Genomic DNA, 25603 nt, shown 5'->3' on the forward strand with positions numbered 1-25603 from the left:
GCCCACTACTCAGACTATTTCCTGAGGTCTACATTTTGTTTGTTATGCCGTGAATATGTAATGGTTTCCGTGCTTAATTTTGCTAATTTATTTAGGGCTTGTCTATACTTAAAGCACTGCAGCGGGTTAGTGAAAACACTACCTCCACCGACAGGAGAGCTGCTCCTGTCAGCATAGGTACTCCACCTCCCAGGAGGCGGTAGCTCTATCAATGGAAGAAGCCCTCACGTCAACATAGCGCTGTCTAGGAACTAGGTTGGTATGACTGCGTTGTTCAGGGGGGTGGATTTTCCACATCCCTGAGTGATGTAGTTATACTGATATAAGTTTGTATTGTAGACCAGGGTAATATAATAGTTCAGCCCTTTGCCCAACTTAAAGACTAGCAGCATTGGGTGCTATTCCCTATATAACCTCTGTTCCTATCCTTGAGGCAGAAGAAGTAGTCTCTCTGCAAGGCACATGGAGCAGGAGTGGTTTGTTGTTTTGCATTACCTAGTGCCTCAGTATTTTAATGTCTCAGTCTTGCCCTCAGTGCCCTGTGCAGGTCGCAATTCTTACGGTGTTCTCCCCTCCCACTTTGCTTGGCCAATTGCACCAGCCTTGAAGCTGCATTTGTCATCTGCTCACTCTCCCATTTCTCTGTCTCTTTCCACGCCACCCCTTATACATGGAATGCCTTTCCTGCATCTGTTTGCCAAGTCACCATCCTCTCCTTATTCAAATCCCCCCTAAAGATTCACTCTTCTGGCATTGTTTACAATGAGTCTGTAGTTACTAATAAGTATTTTTAAAATCTGTTTTCCTTCCTCTGAGCCACTCAGTGTGTCCTGTGTCCTCTGTCTACCTGTTAGAGCAGACTGTAAGCTATTTTGTGCACTTAATAAATAATAGTGGGCCAGATCTTCAGCTGATGTAAATTGCAGTTCCTTGAGGATCTGGCCCAATATTATTTTAAGGGCACTGATATTGTACTACTTAAAGCAGATGCCCCTCCCCCCCCACACACACACTTTCCCATGCGATAAATAAATAATGTGAATTTTATATCTAGTGAGCCTGGACTGTATTTCTTTTATGAAGACTGGCCATTTCCTCAGGCTTGTCTTTTGAAGCTGTTGGCCATGCTGGCTGCCTTCTATTCAGGCTAAATGAGGGAACAATTAAATGCCCCCTTTGTTTAATGTTAGCCGAAACATTGGAAAACACTGCCCTAGGGACTAAAATGTCACCTCCCAAAGACTAGACAGTATGCAAAAAGAAGGTAGCCGGTGAGTTATTTGATTTTAGCTGCATGAATGCAAGAGTCAGAAACAACCAGGAAGCAGGTAGAAAGAAGCAGAAAGGCAAGGAGATAGTTAGAAAAGCACTGGAAGTGTGGCCCTGAGAGAGAGCTTTTTCAGTGATGCTGGCTCAAAAGAGGCTTGGACTGTGAGCGAAAAACCTCCTGTTATTAATTCCTGGGGTGTTTAGGAAAATAAGACTTTGTACGTACTTTGTAAATAAATAAGATTGCAATGAAGAAATACCTGACTCCATCATCAATTTCTCCTTCTAAACCAGGGGTTCTCAAACTGGGGGTCACGACCCATCAGGGGGTTGCAAAGTTATTACATGGGGGGTCGCGAGCTGTCAGCCTCCACCCTCAAACCACACTTTTCCTCCAGCATTTATAATGGTGTTAAATATATAAAAATGTGTTTTTAATTTATAAGGGGGGCTTCCTATGTGAAAGGGGTCAGCAGTACAAAAGTTTGAGAACCACTGTTCTAAAGTAAACAATCCCCAACACCTCAAATATTGGGTAACCGGTTGAGTCAAAAGGGGTAACAGTATGGTGTTAATTCATATCTCTGAGATATAGGACTTCTCCTATTGTGCTTCAACAAATATGTAATTTTAGAATGAATAAGTGCATATTTACAAAGCCTATTCAAGTTCCTTGGCAGGGGATAATACACTGCAATTCAGTACAATTTTTTAATTTGAATAGTGCCTTTCATACAAAATGCTTTGGTGACTGATTGTAAATAATAGAATTACACAGCTAAATAATAGAAAAGAGAGTGAGTACGGGCAAGGAAGAATAGACAGGTTTTCAGATGAGATTTTAAATGAGCGAGTCAATGAAGTGGAAAGATTCAGGAAAATCATTCAAGGCTGCAGAGGAGAAGGCTCTCAGTAAAAGAATGATGTTGATGAAACTTAGCATTTTTTAGTGCTCTGTGTGTTGAAGGCATTGCATAGACATTGCTTATATGCGATAATACCATGAGGTAGGTGGTCAAGTAGTTATCCACAGTTAGGGAAACAGACAGAGACAGGTGAAATTACTTGCTCAAGGCCACACAGCGAATCAGTGTGCAAGTTTTAAAATGCAGGATCTCCCTGTCTCCCAGTCCTGTGTTCTTCACTACAGAGCACACTGTCTCTGCAGGAGTATCCAGATCAGAAGAAAGAAGACCACTGCATGCAAAATGTTTGTGGATTTTGGCATGCTTTTCAAAGAACTATGGAGACATGGTAACCAGGAATCTGAATTCCCACAATTATAGACTCAACTGGTTGACAACAAATTAGAGAAGAATCTGGCAAGAATTTTTTATCATCTTTTTCTAAAATCGGGGAAAGAATGATTATAAATAAACTTTGCCTACATGTTTTCTTTTACTGTGTGTCAGGTCAATCATCATTATAAAGCTTATTTTTTCCTATTAGGAACCTATATAGCATTTTAATTTGACTTAGTAAATTTAGTTCCTTTATGAGCATTGTGCTGAACAGAGAGGTTGTGAAAAGCAAAACAAACATAAAAAAAGGCAAAAGGAAGTGTGACAAGAGGAGGGGAAGATAAATCTGCAAGGAAGCATTGCTACCGACTGTTGAACCCTCGGCCTCATCTTACAGCAGTGCATATTTTGTCATTTTGATTACTCACCTGGATTCCCTAATTCTTGTCACCACCTATGCCAGCCTCTTGGGATGAAAGACCCATTTTGGAAACCTCGTTGGGCCAGCGATCATCAGAGATGTGGAAGTGTAGTATCAGGCTGTTGGAGATATTCAGGCTGTAAAAGTGGTTTCCAAACCACTATGACAAAACAGACAGCAGTGACCCTCATTAACAGGGAGTGGGGCACCAGGAGTAGGCAGCTTCTGGTGGAGTCAATGCATTTTTGCATCTAGGTGGAGTCACAATTTTTTTCTCTCTCAAGGCAGTTTACCAAGGGTGTAGAGAGAGTGCAGACTCCTAATGTCAGGGGAAAAGGTCTATGCCTGGAGGTGTTTCAGTGGATGTCTGGAAACCCTGGTGATCAACTAGTTTGCAGGCCAGCATGCAGCAAAGCTTTCATGTTCTTACATGGGCACATTCAATCTGCGCGTCCCAAATTCCTTTCATTAGAAGTTTTTTTTATCTTGCACAAGCCAAGTTTTATTTATACAAAATCACAGAAAGCACATTTGCTGCCTTTAGCTAAGATTCATTTGAAACAAAATTCATTTCATGTGGCAGTGGAAGTAGCTTTTGAAGATTAGGTCATCGAGCCAGGAAACAGATACAGGATGACATGGCTTAAGCAACTAATCAAATACTGAATTTTGAATACCGAATATTTTTAGGCATACCAGGATTGAGCAGTTTATGAGCAGTCCACAGGCTGAAATGTATTTACATACCACAATTGAACAATTTTGAATAATCAAAAAATTAATAAATAACTGCAGTCTGCTTGCAGAAAGGAAAAGAGGCATAAGTTTACTATGCACCACCCTTTACTCAGAGCAGATAGTTACATCATAGTCTAGGCTTGAATACACTGCTTGTTTTCAACTGTTTGCCTGACTCTTCCAATACCACCACTTCCCATTAACTCCTTTGTTTTCTTTCCACACTGTACTATGTATGGTTTATATTTTAAGCTCCTGTCCTTCACTTTGCACCAGAAATGGTGCCAGTTGAGAATGAACATCTTGTCCAGTAAAAACTACACTGAGAACACAGGCCACCTAACATCTAGACAACGGTAATAAATTTCTGTCACTCCTGACCTACACCAGATTTCAGCCTGTGACTTTGGGGTGAAAGGTTTTGTATCCTAATATCAAATTTCTGAGCTGTCCATTATTTTTTTTTAAATTAATAACAGAAAGGAAAAATAGCAGGTGGTTACTCAGATATTGAAATATTAGGTCACAATAGTACCTTGAAGTCATGGCCCTGAGTTTGGGGCAGTGGAACTCTGGAGTTCCCCAGCAGGTGCTCTGCTAAGCACTATGACTCAGGTAGACATGTTGCCTCTCAGGGTATGTCTACACTGCAATTAAAAACCCATGGCTAGCCCATGCCAGCTGAATCAGCTATGTGCGGCTCGGGCTATGGGGATGTTTAATTGCAGTATAGATGTTTGGGCTCTGTTTGGCACCCGGGCTCTAGGACTCTATAGGGAATGGTGTCCCTAGCCCCTGTTCACCAGAAGCTGGGAATGGACAGGGAATGGATCACTTGATGATTACCTGTTCTGTTCATTCCCTCTGAGGCACCTGGCATTGGCCACTATCGGAAGACAGGATACTGGGCTAGATAGACCTTTGGCCTGACCCAGTATGGCCGTTCTTATGTTCTTATGTAGGGTGGGAGGGTCCCAGAGATTGAGCTGCAGCCCGAGCTTGAAAGCCTTCACTGCAATTAAACAGCCCCTTATCCTGAGCCCTGCAAGACCAAGTCAGCTGGGACAGGCCAGCCACAGGCTTCTTATTGCGGTGTAGACATATCCCAGAGCTCTGGGGAGCATTATATCTAGAATGCACTGAGTGGCTTGTATGGAAGGGAATGGTTCAGTAATTACATTTTCCTCCATACTCTTGCTGTCTTTGGTATGGCTAGCAATGTAAAAGTCACTACCCAGAAAACAGTCATTGCATCAGGGAAATTTGGTCCCAAATGGCTGGAATCTGATTAAATCAACTTTTCTCAAGCGAATTTTGCCATTTTGGATAATATCCACAGCTCCAAATTTTCTGTTGGCATAGCTCCATTAACTTCAGTTGCATTACACCAGCCAGGAGTCTGGCCCAACATGCCATTTCTGGATTTGGACCCTACCTCGGAAGAAAATACGAAGAGTCAGGTGATTTGATTCCTGCTTCTTAAATTTGGGAGGAAGGGAGTAGATTTTGAGATTCTGCATCAAGACTTTCTTTAATTAAAGCCCCTGAAAAACCTGTAGTAGTTCTCATGCCCTCCTCAGCCCTTTAATAACATGCATAAGAGAAAAATGGAGTAAATAAGCTCTTTAAAAACAAAACAAAGGGCAGCAACACAAGGGTTGGAAGATTTTACAGAGTATTTAGAGTATCATCTCCATCCTTACATAAGAGAGGTGTTGTTTTTTTGTTTGGTTGGTTTTTTTTTTGTGCTTCTCAGGAGTTGAAAACCCCTCCACATCCCTCCCCCGACTTTACTGACTCAAGTTCAAGGTTTTTAGGGTATGTCTGCACTGCAATTAGACACCTGCAGCTGCCCCATGCCAGCTGACTCAGGCTTTCCGGACTCAGGATAAGGGGCTGTTTAATTGCAGTGTAGACATTCAGTCTCAGGCTGCAGCCTGAGTTCTGGGACTCTCCCACCTCAGGTCCTAGAACCTGGGCTGCAGCCTGAGCCCAAACATCTACACCACAATTAAACATCCCCTTAGCCTCAGCCTCATGAGCCCAAGTTAGCTGACATAAGCCAGTCACCGGTTTTTAATTGCAGTGTAGATATACCCTCAGTGACACAGATCTTAATTCCATCCATCATGAACTAGATAGGATTCTGCTCAGTGTCCATTCATGCAACTCCTTCACTTGCCAGTTATTTAGGGTGTTTCTTCTCCAAAGGCAGAGGCCACTGCCTGCTCAGTACATTTGCCATGCTTAAGAGCAAGAGAACACACCTGTAATGATCTAGGCATTGTGAAGCAAAGCCACTGATCTGGTCAGTTCTTAATGATTGCTGTACTGTAACAACACCTTCCAAGTGATTATGGATAATCAAATATTTCCATTATTTGTAAATGAACATTATTTACTTGATAGTCAAAAGCCAGCTATGTTAGGGTTGATTGAATCAGTTCTGGGGAATCAAATGTGCAATGAATCCATGTGCAAAAATGCCTTATAATTTTTTATTGATGCATTCATATGTATATTTCCTCTTTTTTAAAAAAAAATCAAGTGGCTAAGATATCTTTAAAACTGTTAGGAAACATAACTACAATATTTATATTGTTTGCTCTTCTTTGGTCCAGTTCCTAGCTAGCAATCCAGAATTAGGGGCTTATTCTGGCACCCTTACAATACTCACATTGAGTAGTACTTTACTACAGTACTCCTGTCAGATATGCCTGATACACACCATAAAAAAGAATGTGTAGGAGCTTGGATGAACACTGAGCCAGTGATGGCAGGTTGCTAAGTGATACTGCACGTGGAGCACTTTCACTCTATGATTACTGGAGTCTTCCCTCTTTAGTGTATCTAAGCAACCGTTGTATCTTATGATACAGTTAATCCCAATATTGAAGCACTTGTTCATGTGAATAGTCCTAGTGGTTCTAAAGAAGACCTCTTTCCATGAGTATAGGTTGCAGCATTGAGTCCCAGATACCCTAACCACCCCAGAGGTTGATGGGGTATCAACTGATGTTGGTTGTCATTTTGGAAATGGTATATTAACTCTTCTACCCCAGGGTGTTTAAAAATATGAGAACATTAATAATTAAAATGCAAATAATGTGTAGCTGCTAGAAACAAGATTTACACCAGTTTTTTTAAATAGAGATCTACCATATATACTCGTTCATAAGCCGAATTGTTTTAGTAAAAAAGGGAAGCACCAGAGAAGGGGGTCGGCTTATGAACGGGTATAGAGAGGGAGAGGTGGGACACAGCCCCTCCCCCCAACAGAGAGAGCAAGGAGAGGCAGCACAGCCAGAAGGGAAGAGGCGGGGCCAGAGTCTCTCCGCTTCTGGCCACGCTGCTCTCCCCCCAGCCTCCGAAGCAGCTGCAGCTCTGGGGCTGGCAGGCTGCAGCCACGCCGCTCAGCCCAGCCTCCCAGAGCAGGCTGTGGCCACGCCACCGGAGCATGCTGCGGCAATCCTGCCCAGCCTGCCAGAGCAGCTCCAGCCAGGTCAGAGACATCCTCCCCTGGCCCTCCCAAGCTAAGGTGGGAAGGGATGGGATGGGGAGAGTGTGGGGGTCCTGGGCTGGGATGGGGTCATGTGGGGCTTCTCCCCCCCCAAAAAAATTTCCCCACCAGTTGCTGTCCCGGCCCATCAGGGTAAGCCGTTGGTGCGCCGGGACACTTTGTTTACTTAGGTTTACCTCCGTGCCTGCGGACGCTCGAGGTAAACACACCATCTCGGCCCGCCAGCGGCTTATCCTGATGGCCCGGGTGCCGTAGTTTGCTGACCCCTGAATTATAGGGTCGGCTTATGAATGGGTTATAAACATTTTCCATTTTTACTTATCCATCTTGGGGGGGGTAGGCTTATAAATGAACCAGCTTATGATTAAGTATATGGTATTTTAAAATTGCTGGGAAGCAAAGATTTTACTTATGAAAGAAAATAAATGTAGGTGTAAGACTGAGGCCTCAATTCTGCAAAGACTTGCTCACATTTAATTCATAGACTGTGATTTGTTACACTGACTTCAATTAAACTTTAAGGGGCATAAATCTTTGAAGCATTGTGATCTATAGTAGAATACTCACTTGCTCAGTCCCATTGCATACCTTTGGAGTTCCTTTAGTCAATACTACAATGTCTAGGCTTCACAAGGCTTAGTTAACCATGGCCTTGGAACATTAACTCAGAGTGTCTTTGATAAAACTGTAAGTATGCTTGTTTCATTGTAACTGTTGTTTTAACAAAGTTATTTTATTTAATTGGTTGTATTTCAGAGTAATACACTGAAATAATATTTCAGCATCAACACCATGTTCCCTTTTAAAATGAAGATGTTTGATGTATGACTTTTTGCCCATGGCCAGCTAAATGTTTTAGTCAGTTTTCATCAGTTTGCAAGCATAAAATATTAGAATATTTTAAGTGTCTGAGTGATTTTTTCCCTCATGCTAACAAGAAATTATATAAAATTCAGATGACAAAAATATTTGTATATTTGTTTTTACAGTCTTTATACGGTGCTGCAGTTTCTACTACTCCAGAATTACCTCTCTTCTATACTCCTATTGATTTGGTAGACATCAGTGTAGAAGTGGCTGGACTGAAGTTTCCAAATCCCTTTGGTCTTGCCAGTGCAACTCCAACTACTAGTTCCTCAATGATTCGAAGAGCATTTGAAGCAGGATGGGGATTTGCTCTGACCAAAACATTCTCCCTCGATAAGGTAAGGAAATATTTTAAGGCGTATGTAATTTCATGGTATGTTCTAGTCATGATCTAAATGTTTTGAGAATATAAATAAGTATTAGATCCAGTCAACTAAAAAGCTTTTAGGAGTCTATTAATATTCTACCTACTTTTCTACTATTACTACTCAGTTATTTGCTTCTGGTAGTACCCATTGAGTGCTAGTGCTTCTCAAAACCGGTTCGTCGCTTGTTCAGGGAAAGCCCCTGGTGATCCAGGCTGGTTTGTTTACCTGCCCTGTCCACAGGTTCGGCTGATCGTGGCTCCCACTGGCCGCGGTTCGCCGCTCCAGGCCAATGGGGGCTGCGGGAAGGGCGGCCAGCACATCCCTTGGCCCGCGCCGCTTCCCGCAGCCCCCATTGGCCTGGAGCCGCGATCGGCCGAACCTGTGGATGGGGCAGGTAAACAAACCGGCCCAGACCGACAGGGCTTTCCCTGAACAAGCGGCGGACCGGCTTTGAGAAGCACTGCTATAGAATCCAAACAAGGTACAGCCTTCATTCCAAAGCATTCTCAGTCTAAAAGAGACAAAATGAACAGATAGACCAAGTATAGCAGGAGAGTGTTCTGATTGCTTAATAAAGGGGGAGGTTGGCCTCCTTTTGATAAAACAATGTTTGATAACTATTTGTTTCCATTTTGCTGATAATACATAGACTATCTCCATTTAACCCGCAGCCTTACCATTACTAATCAGCTAGTTTCTTTTAGGAATCATAATGGAAATGGGTCTTCAGGCAGGATTTGAATTGAACAGCTCACAAAGATCTTTCCACATGTAAGGGCTATCAGGATGAAGTCAAAGAAATGATTGTGTGAGCAATGGATTTATGTATCTATGTAGCTGTTGGAATCATAGGGGAGTTTAGGAATGGTAGCAATATAAGATAAGACAGAAAGATAGGGAAGAGCAGGGCTTTACTGAAGGCCTGGAATGCAAGGACAAGAAGCTTGAATACGAAGCAGTAGGAGAGCAGAAGCTAGTGTAAGACAAGGTCAGAGTAATGGCCAAGGAAGATGATCTTAATGGCAGTATTTTGTACATATTGGGAGTGGGTACCATGTGTGTTAGGCCAAGAGAAGGAGGAGGTCGTAGCAATCAAGATGGGAAGCTGAGGGACTGAGCAAGAATTTTAACTGTAAACACTGAAAGAAAAATACAAATCTTAGAAATGTTTTGGAGGAAGAGGCAACACATTTTGGACATGGCTTGACTGTGTGGGAAAAGGAAGAGGGAGGAGTCAAATATGAGCCCCAAGTTGCAGGTCTGAGTAGTATGGAGCATGGCTGTGGTATTGAAAAGCAACAGAGAATAGGATGGACTTGAAAAGAGCTTGGAGGAAAGATAAGGAGCTCAGCTTTGGCCATGTTAAGTTTCCTGTGGCAGTGAGATGATGTCAGTGAGGCAGCTGAGATGCAGAATTGGATGGATGGGGACATATCAAGAGGAAAGAGTCAAATTTGTGAGGCATCTCTGTAGAGATGGTAGTTGAAGTCATATGAGTGAATGAGTTTATCTAGAGAGAGTGTAAAGTGAGAAGAGAAAGGGAGCAGTGAGAGTGTCCTACCATGCTTCATTACAAAATATGTGTAGCCAAAATTTGATCTCAGTCATTCAACCAGTATGAAGTAACTCCATAGAAGTCATTGCTACTTTGGATTTATACCTAAGTAATGGAAATCCAGAACTGGCTCATAGAGTACAACACATGTAGAATTTTTTCTTATTGAAACATTTTAAGGGAAGAGGTTTAATTGAAGCATACCTTGTCATCAGTGTTTGCACAGAACTCCCTGTTAATTTCAGTTAATTCAGTGCCTAAGTTGATGGGAGGATCCAGCCAATACTGAGAATTGTTTATTAATCAGATACACCTACAGCCATGTTACCTTGCACTGTGACTATATCAGATCTCATAAGTTAAGCAGGTGTGAGCTAGGTTAGTATTTGGGTAGGCTTCTTTGGAGGAACACACATTACAGGAAGTAGTGTTGGCCTTTCACTGGCACTTTTGTCAGATTCAGTACTGAACCAGTGACTTATCATGGGGCTCCTGTAGTCGTTGTGCTGCTAGAGGTGAGGCTTTTGCTTGATGTCTTTCAGATCAGATGTTCAGTAAAACCAAGGTTCTGAAGTAGTCATTGAAGATCCCATGGTATTATTTTAATATAAGAGAAAAGGAGGTTGAGCAAAGTGCCCTTGACTCATTCAAACTTGGATTATTAGAATCTGCCTAGGTAAATTTCCCTGGAAGTCTTAGTTTGATATAGTATTATTCATTTCTGGCCCTAAGCTCTGGAGTAGCATTGCTGTGTGCTATAGAACAATTGTCATGTCCCACCCAAGAGCTGGCTGAAGTGATTTTTATACCATTATATCTTTTACAATATCTCCCAGAGGTGTTGAGCCTTAATGTTTGTGATGTGCTTTGAGATACAGAGATGTTAGGTGCAAAAAGAAATGCAATTGTTTCTATTTATGTAAACAACAAAATGTTAATGCTGTTAAACTACTAAAATATTTCAAATAGGAAGACAAGTTGAACAGTTCTTATTTCAACAATGAGTAGTACACAGAGATTCAGTCTGTTTAACACTTGAACAAATAATCAGAGTTTAGTCTGGAATAATATAGGTCAGTATAATGTACAATTGTCTTTGATCTGTTTGTTTAGTTAGCTTCTGATTACACTGATATAAATCCTGTGCAATGTTCAGAAGGGAACTGGAGACTCTTGGCCTGTAGAACAAGTGTAAGTGGAGGTTATGTGTGGGCACAAGTAAAACTGTGTGTCACTCCTCTGCATGGAGTAGAAGACTCAGACTTGGCTTTGTGCACCAATTTACTTACGCTTATACATGTTGGGTAATAGGGGGGTTGCTGGTGGGAGAGTGTTGGCATGTCCAAGAAGACATGAGCTTAAGCATTATCTTCAGAAAACAAATGAAATCAGCTTTACCTGGCATTTACATACAATGCTGTGCACCTGCCCTATGCAAGCTCAACCCTCTAATGTTCATTTTTATATCCAGTAAAGGTAAGTCAACACTGGAATAAAAAACCCGTGGCACAGCCACAGCTGGCCCTGCTCAATTGACTCAGGCTTGAGGGGCTCAGGCTGCAAGGCATCACACTTAGACATTCAGGTTCGGGCTGGAGCACAGGCTCTGGGACCCTCCCGTCTTGCACAGTTCCACGGCTTGGGCTCCAGCCTGAGCACGAACATTTACATCGCAATTTTACAGCCCCACAGCCGGAGCCTCATGAGCCTGAGTCAGCTGATCCAGGCCAGCCATGGGTGTTCAATTGTTGTTTGGACACAAACTCAAGAGCCAAGCATAAAATAGCTTCTGGGGCTATGGAGAGTTCTGCAGCAGCAGAAATGGTTCCGTCTTGCAAAATCTATGTACCTCTTAGTAGTGACTATATAATGCAATTCCAGCATCGTGTGGCTGCCAGTGACTTCCCCTGTATCAGAGATATAGTCTGTGTGCCAGCAGCTGGGAATGACAATGGTGTCCTTTGGTACTATATTAAAAATGGGTGACGTGAGGCAGATTCCCAAGTTGGCAACTGTCATGGAGTGCAATCAGAGAGAAGAGCAGGGTGACAGTGAGAGAGATGGAAAAAGAGTACAGTTGCATCTGAAGCCTTAGCCCCAGAAGGAGGGAAAAGGCAGGAGCCAAGATGAAGATTTGTGGCACTTGGAAGGCAAGGGCCTCAATTTACGTAAGCTTTACTTCCTCTGCAAGCAGCTCATCGACTCACCAGCATGGAGTGCTGCTTCTTTTTTTCCTTTTGGTTTGACTTTGTGCAGAAGGCCAGTATGTCTCTAGACAGGTTGCACCAATGAATGTGGCCCTCCAAGCCTTGGGCAGTCCAGAAGAATGGGTGTAAATTTTTTTTGGCCAGAATTCCATTCTAGAACACCAGGGCAGCCACTCCTACAACCAGTGGGAGCCATCCAAGGTTTCTGTATCCCCTCTTACCCAAGGATTTTTGGACAGCAGATCTGCAGACATGTTGCCACAGATAACATAAGAACATAAGAAAGGCCATACTGGGTCAGACCAAAGGTCCATCTAGCCCAGTATCCTGTCTACCGACAGTGGCCAATGCCAGGTGCCCCAGAGGGAGTGAACCTAACAGTAATGATCAAGTGGTCTCTCTCCTGCCATCCATCTCCACCCTCTGACAAACAGAGTCTAGGGACACCATTCCTTACCCATCGTGGCTAATAGCCATTAATAGACTTAACCTCCATGAATTTATCCAGTTCTCTTTTAAACACTGTTATAGTCCTAGCCTTCACAACCTCCTCAGGTAAAGAGTTCCACAAGTTGACTGTGTGCTGTGTGAAGAACTTCCTTTTATTTGTTTTAAACCTGCTGCCTATGAATTTCCTTTGGTGACCCCTAGTTCTTATATTATGGGAATAAGTAAATAACTTTTCCTTACCTACTTTCTCCACATGCGTCTGTTCCTCAAAACCAAGAGCTGCTCTTGCCTCTCCCACACAGTACCCCATGTGCCACAGAAAGCAGCAGCACTACCCCGTGTCATGTAGTATTAGGTCTCTCCCCAAACATTGCCCCACCCCTGGTACAGCAGAGCCATAGTAGTTCCACTGTGCCTAGGGCCTTCTGTTTGTGGTGTATAGGATTCAGTCCTATGTGCATCATGACATGTGTTCTTGTGCAGTATTGCATTATAATTGTAACATACAGGCAATCTAATGTAAGTCATATCTGAAATTCTCTCAGAACATTTATATGCTTAAATAGATGCTACGGTAAATATTTTAGGAGGTACATGTTATTACAGTGTAAAACAGGTGTTAATTATAAACTATTGGATTGTGATATATACATATATGTATATAAATGTAAAATTCATTTATGTTTACAAAATCAAAGTACAGTATATCTGTGAATATCTGTACTAATGAATATCAAGTAGCTCTGATCTTTTAAAGAAACAGGGATCACTAATTCTAAAGCAGATTCTCACTGGGCAAGGAAAACAACAGAGAACAAATATGCCCTATTAATCACACTCTCTTCCTTGTCCAGCTATACTGAAAGAAGGACAGGAGACACTTGATATGGATTTAATCAGGCCTCAACTTTATTATTACATGTCTGGGACTGCTTGGCAGATAAAAGTGTACAGTGCAGGTAAACCCTGTTTATCTTGTAATTACCCTAGGTGGGGGTGGGCTTCCACCAGCTCCCCCTCTTTTTTCCATCCAGGTCCCTCCAGCTAATCCATTGCCGGGACCTTACCATCCATCCCCCCTCATAGGAGGGGTAAGGTGGGCTATAAGATGGGACGGGGGTTCAACCATAGGAGCTCCCAACCCCACACCATTCCGTTCCTTTAACCAGCACCTCCTTTTTAAGTCCTTTACCTGGCTATTTATCTGGTCACTGGATGCCTTCCCTATGGAGTACCTGCACTGGACATCCGCCCCACACTTACCAAATAAGTTGCGACATATGTCCTACCACCTTTTGTGCTCACCATAATAAGTGTTCCCTAACACCCCCTGTGGGGAAGGCGAAAGAACCCCACTCCACCAAAGCCAATATGGTGGTGAGGGAAAAATTCCTTCCCAGCCCCGCTAAAAAGGAGCGACTAGCACAGTGCCCCCAGCAGGTTCAAACCAGTAGTGCAAGTAAAACCCATGTCTTACCGGCACAGGGGGAGAAGGAGGGCACCAACTCAGGGGTGTACATGACCTCCCCACGTGACCCTCCATATGACTCTTCACCACCCCACCCCCAGTCAGGGGCCCCCACGCTCTTCCCATCCCCTCTCTGCACCCATCCCATGTTACCCAGGGCGGAGGTGAGGGACTCTGTCCTCCTCCTGCTGCACTGGAGACAGGGCGGGGGGGGGGGGGGCGCAGTACAGCTGCCAGAGGAGCTGCCAGCATTCTGCTCCTTTCCCTGCTGCCCCTCCCAATGGGGAAAGGAGCAGAACCCCCAGCCCTCTCCTCCGGCCGGGCTGTTGCTGTTTCTTTCTGGCCTACTTGCACTGCTGGTTCAAACTCACCTGATAATCACACCTCAAGGGGAAGGAGGGTGAGTGCTGCCTTGACTGCACTACTGTCTTCCTCCAGGAAGCCTGCACAACGCCCCCTCGTGCTTTCAGTATAGCGTGGTCGTTCTCTTCTCTTTCCCCTAAATTTCCTTTCCTCCCTAAGGTCTGGCTGAAATACTATTTTTGTCTTATTCAGAGTTTCTGTGCTTCAAAGTTACTGTGTATAAATTCTGTTGGTAAAAAGTTAGAGGAAAAAGGTGGAGGGAAGAAGATAAAATAAAGTCCACATAAAGAATTCAGTTACTAATAAACCTATTTAAAATACATTTACCTATATTCATATACCAATCATTACTACTTTCAGAACCATTTCTGAAAAGCAGATAGCTACCTGCAATGGGAGAAATCTCTTAGCTTAATTAAAAAGAGTATCATCTGGTGATAATTCTTAATAAGTCTTGATATACTGGAGGGCTTTTTTTTCTATCTGGATATTGCACCATACATAGAAATGGAATTTCTCTTAAATCAAAATCTATAGTCAGAAAATTTATAGAAGACTATTCTTTAATTATTTTTTTTTATGAAAAGTTGAGACATCTACTGTTCTGTCTACATTAGAGTTCTTTTTAATATATTCTGTTGAAGAGTTTGTATCAAAATTTGTAATTTTTTTAAACTATGGATTCAGTTGTTGGGGTGGTTTCCTCACTTCACTGTATAACAAAAGGAGCAAGAGAAAAAAACAAAAGTGGAATGGCAGAATGTTCGCTTTGATTTTTAGATGCTTCCTTCACTTGTAAAAATTTAATTCTGATTAATCAGAGACATCTGTCTTTACTCTGTTGTGACATGCATTGATTTGTGATGCTGTCACTTTCAATAACCTAGAAGCAGTTGCCTTTATTAGGAGTACCAGCAGAAATAAATGTGTAGACTGACTTCATTCTAAACCTCCAATATTTTTTCACTTTGTATGCTGCAAGTTGCATTGCCAGTTTTAAAAACAGACTAATGATTAAAAGTGAATTAAATTTCAACTAAAACATTATATTGCAAGAAAATTTTTATTTATCAATTTATATCTGTACAATACATAGTAATAGATTCTACAATATATTTTCACAAACCATATCTAAATGAAGGATATTGTATATTGTGCATTAATTTGACCCAAAAGTACTATATTTCTGCATGCTGTTATTACACACACTGATTCATGCTTCAGCTAGCTGAGTATGTGTACATTTGTACTCCATGTACCTCTCTTTATAATTGTAGGTGGTAAAATTGTATTCGAGTGACATATTGTTTTCCATAACATTAGCATTTCACTGAAGTGAACCTGTGTTAAAAACATATATATATTTTTGAATGATATTACAACACAGTAATTTAGATTAAAGTAGTTATATGTATGGTGCCAAGCCAAAAAACTATTTAAGGTGTATTAAAATGCAGAACCTTGACATTTGAAATTCTGATGTTCTTAATATGACAAAGGTTATTCTGTGGAGTTTTGCTATAATATGAAATATTAATATTTCACAATACAGTTTTGATGAAGTACAATTTACCTAGCTTGCATATGATAAAGAAATTAAATGCTTACCAAGGGAGTTCAGTGAGAATTAGAGCCCTGCCTGAACATCTGCTTGAAATTTTATTATCCTGTCCTACTGACAGCATCCCTCCCTCATTGTTTTTCTAGATTGACAGCTGAATATTGCATTGATTTCTACAGCAAATATGTTTAGGTGAACTATGTTTCTTTTTTTAGGAATTTAGAACATGCTTTTGATTTTCATCCTATAATTTTTTTATATGCTCTTGACATTTGTAGATGCCAGATTGAGGTCTAGTATGCTGTAGCGAAGATAGACCATTGACTTGCTGCGAAATGCCATTTGATATCTCAGTAAACAGAAATATTACTATTCTTTATTGTGTGGCCTGTATGGGCTTTCTTTGGGGAGACAAATGATCAGATTGTTAATGTCAAATATAAAAAAGATGGTTTGGCTTTCTACTAAATAACATCAAGGACAACTTTTATTAACTACATTCTTGAACAAAAAACCCCCAGCATTTTACTGGATTTCTTAGCACACATAGCTTGCCTCTGACTTGAATTATTTATTGTTTTACAAATGCTCAAATGATTCTGAAAATATAAACTGTGAATTTGAGAATAGTTGCAATGAAGAATATTGCATTCTATGGCCGACTGATTTTTAGATTTAGATTTTTAAAGTATAGCAAAGATTAACAAATGAAATAAAAATTATCCTGGGGACATAAAATAATATGCAATTATTATTAAACAACTCACTGTGTCTAAAAGATTCCATTTAACTTGTATATTTAAATAGAGAAATGTTACTCAGTTACAAAGAGAAGACGTTCATGCTGAAAATCTGAGCAAAAGGCAGGAAAAAATGTCTTTCACATAATCTTTCAGTAGCTCATTTCCCTGGTAGGATAGTTTAAGGGTCAAATTCTCTGCTGTGCCTGGCAGAGTTTACAGTAACATAGAGGCTTGCTTTTTAAGGCATGTTAGATGCAGTTCTCAACTCTGACAACTTTAACTGCCCCAAAGATCATAGTGCCAGCTAAGGAATGCCAGAGTGCTCTGCATTCTGGCTAGTGCCACACCCTCTCCCCCCTACCCCTCTTACACCAGGGGTTGCTGGGCATGGCAGAAAGGCCAGCTATGTCACTTCTAGGCCCATTGGGATGTAGCCTATCTCTTGCATACCTGTAGCAGCACAATGGAAGTAGAGGGACCAGGGAATCTATCTGTGAATATTTAGTGTATTGGGTATTTAAAAAGGAGGAGGACCTAAATTCATCCCTGGTGTAACTCAACTGAAGTCTTCCTCCTACTGAGGTGCAAGTATTGATCCTACTCCTTGAAATCAGTGGAAGGGGGGTGACTAGAGTCCCATGTTTTTAAGGATAATTTTTACCTTTAATGAGTCAGATTATATTGTCTACCATTTTGAAGCGCTGAAGATAGTGGAATATGTTTGTAAAAAATCAGAATTCAGAAGTCCTTTAAAGAAAAGAAAAATCCCCATTTGTAGAATGGATTTCTCATAGTGGCATTTACAGTTTTATGAACCCAAATAGCCACATCCTGGTGATTTTGAAATATTTTGCAATTGCTGGACAATGGGATGCACACAGCACAAAACCCACAGAGAGGAACTCTGCTATTCCCATAGAAGATGCACAACTCCATGACAACTCTGCAATGGAACACAAAGTGGGATGTGGCATGTCAGGGCTGAGGTCAGTAAATCTGCACACATCATAGCTCCACAAGGTCAGATTCCTACAAGGAGTGGGATGCCAGGCTGCATACCATATTTACCTCCTCCCCCCCCCCACCACCACCACCAACCCACTGAACCTGAAGTAGCAGCCTAAGCCGGTATGCTGGTTACTGTAAACTGGGGACTGAAGATTCAGTCCCTCTGCCCTGTGCATTTTGAGCACATTTTTCTTTTTCCTAAGTTTTGACTCAAAAAGCCCAAATGCCTGGCATGAAGAGGACCTCCTCAAGGCTGCAAGCAAAACTGGCTATCAGTGGCAAGTTGTGTATATTTTTAAAAGTAGTGAACAGTTTCCTGGATTATTTAGTTTTGAATAATGCTTTTTAGGTTATGTATTTTCTTTCATTTAATCAGTGGTTAAGGCCAATGGGCCAAATTCAACAGACTGAGTTTTATTCACTCATACACAGTCTAAATTTGGCCCTTAAACTTTAATCTTGAAAGCCTTTGGCAGCTTATAAATCATACTACATTCTAATAGAAGAGTTCATACATTTGAATGAGACTGATTCTGCTCTCACTTACACTGGTGTGAATCAAGAGCTATTCTAGTGAAGTCCATGGAAGTACATCTCTGTAAAACCATTGTTATGAGAATCTAGTATTGAATGTTCTGCTAAACACCTCATCAATGCACAGGGTCCAATCCTGCCAGATACCTACACTAAATACTCCCAATGACTTCAGTAGGAGTTTCATGTGAGTAACAATGCTGCACTCTGTCCTACATAATATGTGACATGCCCGAAATGGAAAATGTTCAATAAAGATGCAATTTAAGTAGCATTAGCAACACAAGTAAATCTTTACAATTAGCTAAATCTTGGTTAAAAGTCCCAAGCATTTCCCCACAACTTCCTTTTTTACAAATCATCTCAAACTAAACAAGCTGGATATTCTTGTATTACCTTTGTAGAAAATAACTGATTCTTCCTAAAGTGTATGCCAAGTTTTTTTTCTAAAATGGTTACAGTGGGTGGATCTGATTTACTGAAGTCTCTTCTGCAAACTCAACTACCCAAGTTTTCCTTGTTTCATCCAGCCACTTTCAGACTGCCATACCCATGGGCAGTCTGAGAACTTCCTTGCCCATCCCATCAAGTGTGTTATGGAGAGAAAACATGTGCCCCCTAATTGAATGCACAATACATTCTACACAATGGAGCAGATCATGTCTGTTGAAATATTGTGCCAGTTTAAACTGTGATTTTAAACTGATTTATTCACAGTGGTTCAAAACCCTGTGTGGGTACACTTAACTCAAAGTAAACCTGGTGTAAATTGATTCAATTTGCACTGGTAAATTTACAGGCATAAGCTAAACTGCTGTAACTAGTTTTAAAACGATATGTGTTTCCACACAGTGGTTTGCAGTGATTTAACTAAATCAGTTTTCATACCGATTTTATTGAAGTCAGTGCAGTTTCTGTGTGTAGACTAGATGCTTTTCTGCAAATTTATGTCATTCCTCTTAATTCTTGAGTAATTTCCCAAATGAATTAGGCTAAACCAAATTAAGGCCACTTTAATTCTGACTGAGTGTGTCCATGTAGGGGTTTAATGCTGTTTAACTAATTCACTTTTAATTCATATCTTTAGCTAATTTGGGTTAATTTTCCTGAATGTCCTCATGGAGACAAGCTTGCACTGACTTCAATAACATCAGTGTGAAAACTGATTTAGTTCAAGTCAGTGAAATCATATCAGTGTAAAAGCAATGTAAGACATAGGAAAATTAAGCCCTTGCTCTTCTACATTCTTTGCTGGCACACCTGATACTGACATTGGTGATTTTACTCCGGGTTGTCATTAGTGGGAGAGCAAAATGAAGTCCCATATTTTTTTAAAGACCTGAAGCACTGCATATGTTAAAATAACTATACTAAAGTAATGTATTGTGTTAGTTCATTCTAAACAACACTTCCCACCAATTTTCAATTCTGATTTGCAACTTTCATTATTTTTTATCAAAATATTAATATAATGTGGTCATGGATTCTGGAGTCTGTCACACAGTCAATGTGTGTGGGATTTGCATGTGTAAATCCCACTGTTAATGGTAACAAGAGGTAAATATGTACATCCCTTACACCAGGTTCAGAGCACTCATTCAAAATACTACAGTCGTAGCAAAATACAATTTATAATCCATAGAAGAAGGAAAAAAAACAATCTTAATGTTGCCTTAGTATGTGCATTTTAATTGTGTTTAATTATACTATCACATAATTTTTTTCAAATGATACAATATAAGGACATATAACCTTAGATTCATATGTGTAACACCTTGTCATTTTTGTTCAATTTACATACATTTGACTTATACTGATATCATTGTGTTATGTCCCAGTATATATCTATTGTCTCACTTTTTATATCACAAAGGTAATTAACTACAAAGTACAGACTTGGAATTCAGAGTATAAATATAAACATAAGTAAACATAAACATAAAATAGTAGCTACAAAACTAACTTAGCTATATATTTAGATACCATCTACCAGGAAATTTTCACTGTAACTCTATATTGAATATTTAATACATAGTAAATACAGTTTACTTTGTATTTTTTCTATAAATTACTGCCAATGCCTCTGTTTGTCTGGCGTCTGCTATAATTTAATGCACTATAAAGGGTTTTACATGAAATTGTCACACTAAAACATGCTATAAGTAAAAAAGACATAATAATGTTTCCCTAGTTTCTTATTTCAGCAGGTGGCCTTCTAGTACTAAAAAATTCAAGCTGGTAAACAGTTCAATAAATGGACAAGCTACATATTGATTTTTTCTCTAGTTATGTAATATTATTCACTTCTTTTTGTCCAGAACTCTGTTGTACAGGGCTTTGAGAGTGCTAGAAACATGGTGGTGGTTGTGTATTGGAATGTGCAGAGTAGGGAAGGCTGTCACAGCAGTCAATAAGATCTGAGAGGTGTTGACTAATTGCCTGCTAATTACACAGTAAATTGTCTAATTAAGCTGATGGTTAATTAGGGTACGCTTGCACAGCAGTCTTGTGGAATTTTTGTCTGATGTCTGGGAAGCAGCTTGTGTAATTGGCAAACTGGTAACGACTGGCAGAGAACATGACTAGAAAGCACACTGCCAGTAGATGACAGAATAAGGATGCATTTGAACAAGGGTTGTCAACAAGAGTTGTCATGTGAACACTGAGGATTTTGTTAGCCTTCTACAGCTTTATGGCAGTGGGCAAATTAAGAAATGTATCTAAAAGCTCTGAATAAAATAAGGCTTAAGTTTTTAATTTTAAGAAATATTAGTGTTTTGCTGTTTTCATGTTTTATCCAGCATATGAGTTTATATATAAAAATATCCAGTGTGCACTTTTATTGGATTTTCCTGAAAACAATGTTTAAGAATCAAAATAGATGCAAAAATATACCGCAATAGAGTTACACAAGTGTATTCACATTGTGTGAAATGTATTATAATAAAATGTTGTGGGGGTGTGACAAAGTTCCTCCTCTATCTTGGTGGGTCCTGCGCTTATTGGCAGATTTTCTTGCCTCAGAGATTCACCATGTGGGTTGGGGAACAGCCCAGAGACCTTCCCCTCTGGAAGAACCCACAGTCCAGGTCAATTGGGAGGTCTGGGGGGAACCCGGGTCCACCCTCTACTCTGGGTTCCAGCCCAGGGCCCTGTGCACTGCAGCTGTCTATAGTGCCTCCTGTAACAGCTGCATGACAGCTACAACTCCCTGGGCTACTTCCCCATGGCCTCCTCCAAACACCTTCCTTAGTCTCACCACAGGACCTTCCTCCTGGTGTCTAATAACACTTGTGCTCTTCAGTCCTCCTCCACCACACCCTCTCACTTTCAGCTCCTCACACTCACACCACAAACTGAAGTGAGCTCCTTTTTAAAGCCCAGGTGCCCTGATTAGCCTGCCTTAATTGATTCTAGCAGCTTCTTCTTAATTGACTCCAGGTGTCCTAATTAGCCTGCCTACCTTAACTGGTTCTAGCAGGTTCCTGATTACTAGGGTTACCATATTTTGTGCCTCCTAATGGAGGACACTCCCGGGGGGCCCGGCCCCGCCCCCAGCCCCGCCCCCGCCCCCGCCCCAACTCCGCCCCCTCCCAAAGTCTCCGCCCCCTCCCCTGCTTGAAGCCTGAAGCAGGTAAGGTAAGGGAAGGGAAGGGAAGGGAAGGGAAGGGGGGGGGGAGGGAGAAGGAGGCGCGGCGCGGCCCAGGCTGGCCCCCGGCGGCTCCAGCCTGGGTCGGCTCGGGCCCTGGCCGACCACCCCCGGCGCACCCCCCGGCTCCCAGCCCCGCGGTCCGGCTCCCGGCTCCCCGACCCCGGCCCGGCCCGGCTCCCAGCCCCGGCCCGGCTCCCGGCTCCCCGACCCCGGCCCGGCTCCCGGCCCCGCGGCCCGGCTCCCGGCTCCCAGCCCCGCGGCCCGGCTCCCGGCTCCCCGACCCCGGCCCGGCTCCCGGCTCCCCGACCCCGGCCCGGCTCCCGGCTCCCCGACCCCGGCCCGGCTCCCAGCCCCGCGGCCCGGCTCCCGGCTCCCCGACCCCGGCCCGGCTCCCCGACCCCGGCCCGGCTCCCGGCTCCCCGACCCCGGCCCGGCTCCCAGCCCCGCGGCCCGGCTCCCGGCTCCCCGACCCCGGCCCGGCTCCCGGCTCCCCGACCCCGGCTCCCCGACCCCGGCCCGGCTCCCGGCTCCCAGCCCCGCGGGCCCGGCTCGGCTCCCAGCCCCGCGGGCCCGGCCCGGCTCCCAGCCCCGCGGGCCCGGCCCCGTGGGCCCGGACCGGCCCGGCACTGCGACCCTGGCCTGGCCTGGCCCCCGGCCCGGCTCCCGGCCGGGCACCATGCCCCCGGCCCCGCACAAAGAGGCCCCGGCCGAGCCTCCCGATTTTCCCGGACATGCCCGGCTTTGGGGGATTTCCCCCCGGACGGGGATTTGAGCCCCCAAAAGCCGGACATGTCCGGGAAAATCCGGACGTATGGTAACCCTATGATTACTCTAGTGCAGCCCCTGCTCTGGTCACTCAGGGAACAGAAAACTACTCATCCAGCGACCAGTATATTTGCCCTCTACTGGACTTCTATACCCCACTGGTTTGGGTCTGTCACAGGGGTCAACCACTAGAGTAAAGCTAAATAATTTAAATAGACATTTGAACATTGTTATTGCACTGTTATAATATGAATATGTCATTCTACTGTTTTTTTCAAAATGATGTGATTCTCAAGCTTATATCTCATGTGTATGAGCTATGCATAAATATAGTATGGTTACTGAAACAGTCCAGATTCCATCCTAACAGCCTTCTGTTGAGATTTTAGTATTATGGATACACAATATTCTTTATTTTAGAAAAAACTTCTTTTCAAAATTCTAGTTAAAGTGCTATGGCAAACCTGCCTGATTTTGCTTATACAGTGCTTTATTAGGGCTGATTCAAAGCCCATGGAAATTAATAGGAAACTTCTTCAGGGCTGAAACATACATGCTGAGTTGAGGCCTCCAATTCAGAAAATCATTTAAGCCCATGTTTATTTTAAGCCTGTGAGTCCCAGTAAAATAAATGGGCGTGCTGACATACTTAAAGTTAAGCACATGCTTAAGTGCTTTGCTAAATCAGGGTTTTGGCATCATGCAAGATTGAGCCCTAATGCAGTGCACCGATTTAATTTAGTCTTCTGTATTAGCAAAAAATAAACAAACAAAACCCTTCAAAAGCATCATGGGACTGAATGCAGAAAACCCAAACATTCTAAATTAAATTTTAAAAAGATATATAATTTCTTCAGAATAATTATTTGTATTTAGTAAAATTTAGTATGCCTGGTAATTGCTTCATAGTCACAGTATGCAATATGACCTTGAGGGTCCTCATCTATTCATTTTTGCATATACACAGTATATAATAATTCATACGAATAATTCCCCTTTCTGGAGGAGTGGAGTAGTTTATCTTCACGACGTATCATAGAGTAATAGAACAAATTCAGAAATTAACATGGCTGGTGAGACTATTGAACTTTCTTCAGTCAAAACTATGAGTTATATGTTACCTATCACCTGGCAAAACAGGTAGTAACCAGGTAATAAAGTGTAATAATCAGGCTGGAGAAGACCCTAACATTTTTATGGTAAGGGATTGTGTCATTAAAACTCCTTCCATTCTGAGACTGTTACTTCTCTCTCCCTGAATATGCACAGCTAGTGCTGTGGTTCTGTATTGCAAGCTTCCCTTGCAAAACTGTGGAATACTGTATACTTTTTTCCTTAGAAAAATATTTGAGCAAACTCATAGAATAATGGCAGAATTCCCATAAAGCCATCCATCCATCCTCAGGGCTCTACACAGCTATTTCATGAGGTCAGCAACTCATTTCCTTTGAGGAGATGACACATGTAGTTTTCCTCTTTTGTCAATATGTGCACAATAGAGGATGATAGTTGAATTAGATTCTGATTCTTTGCATAAAATCAAAGAGAGGATCAATTCTTTGATAAATCCAAAGGGTCCTGATAAGGGCACACCAGCAGGCAATAAAAGTTGATAACTCCTTTAAAACAAAAAGCCTTTAAAATATTATATATTTTATTTCTTCTCAAAATTGTGAACTGTATATTTTAAACAAAATTTAGTGTAGTGCATGTTGAGGGCTGGTTTCAAGACATGGTTCATTGGCAAATCCAAAATATAAATTTAATTCTGGGTTGAACTGAAAATTATATTTTTGAATATTTGTCAAATTATTATTTTGGATTGAACAAAACATTTCATTTGAGCCAAACAAACAAAATGTTTCATTTAAACTTTGAGCAATTATTTTTATATTTTTTAAAAAATAAAAGGAAATTTCCAAACAAAAAGTTGTTTCAAATTGAAAAATCAAAATGTTTTGTTTTGAAAATGTCAAAACAAACACTTTCATTTTGGGGGGATTTTTTGTAAGTTATTTTTCCCCCCACAACCAAAACAATTAAGCAAAATCAACACGAATTCATAACATTTTTCAGTGTATTTGAATATGAATCTCCCCTCTGCCCAAAATCTTCACTCATTTCTACTGGTTTCTTTACTGTTTGAGAAGCCCTTCACCTTGGAAGGTCTGTTAATAGTGGTAAGTCAAATTTTATCCCATCCCCAGTTTCAAATGCATTTTTCCTTATTTTGTCACAGGAAGTGTTCCTTCATGTGTATAAGAAACTGGTTTTTAAATCTTTGATAGCAGAATGCCGGAGCTCACTCTGCCAGTTTGCCATCAGACTACAGAAACTGAAAGCACACATTGCAATCATCATATTTACTTTCATTTTCTCTAGTGTGGCACCAAATGGAGGTGTTGCTCATGCATTTCACTTTCTGAAGCCAGAATAAGTGTTCAGAGGATAATTGTTCCCCTTTTGCATCTGTCAAAAGGAACTTTTGGCATATTCTAAAATGAACCATGGTTTAATAATTCATGGGAAGACTGAGAAAGATGAAGCTGGTAATTCATGTAATATAGTTAATGTATTATTTTTCATTCTAAGATACAAAACCCAACTGCAATGTCAGTGTCTTGGAATAACAACAAAAAGTTATTTTGTAGCTGAATTGCTGCTCCTACAAAGTGTGAAGTAACTCCTAATTTCTCTAGAAACCATTGCTAAAATTATTCATATTTTTACAAGCAGTTATAAAGTGCTCATCATTATATTGTCTATGCACTTAAGTTGTTTAGATTGAAAGCAAAAACATTTCCCAAGTACCAATTAACAAATTTCCCCCCAGTGCAAAGCGCTTCACCTGTCCCCTTTCTTAACTATACCTC

At 41.7% G+C, this 25603-nt stretch overlaps 1 protein-coding gene across 2 annotated transcripts in view; it reads left to right on the plus strand.

The window, feature by feature from the left end:
* Nucleotides 1–25603, plus strand: part of DPYD (dihydropyrimidine dehydrogenase) — a 613360-nt gene that overhangs the window by 367050 nt on the left and 220707 nt on the right. For both annotated transcript variants that reach the window (XM_054037742.1, XM_054037743.1), the window contains exon 13: nucleotides 8179–8394. In XM_054037742.1, coding sequence (XP_053893717.1) covers nucleotides 8179–8394 — 216 coding nt within the window. The remainder of the gene's footprint in view (nucleotides 1–8178; nucleotides 8395–25603) is intronic.

This window comes from Malaclemys terrapin, chromosome 8, assembly GCF_027887155.1.
Source record: "Malaclemys terrapin pileata isolate rMalTer1 chromosome 8, rMalTer1.hap1, whole genome shotgun sequence".
Lineage (NCBI taxonomy): Eukaryota > Metazoa > Chordata > Testudines > Emydidae > Malaclemys > Malaclemys terrapin.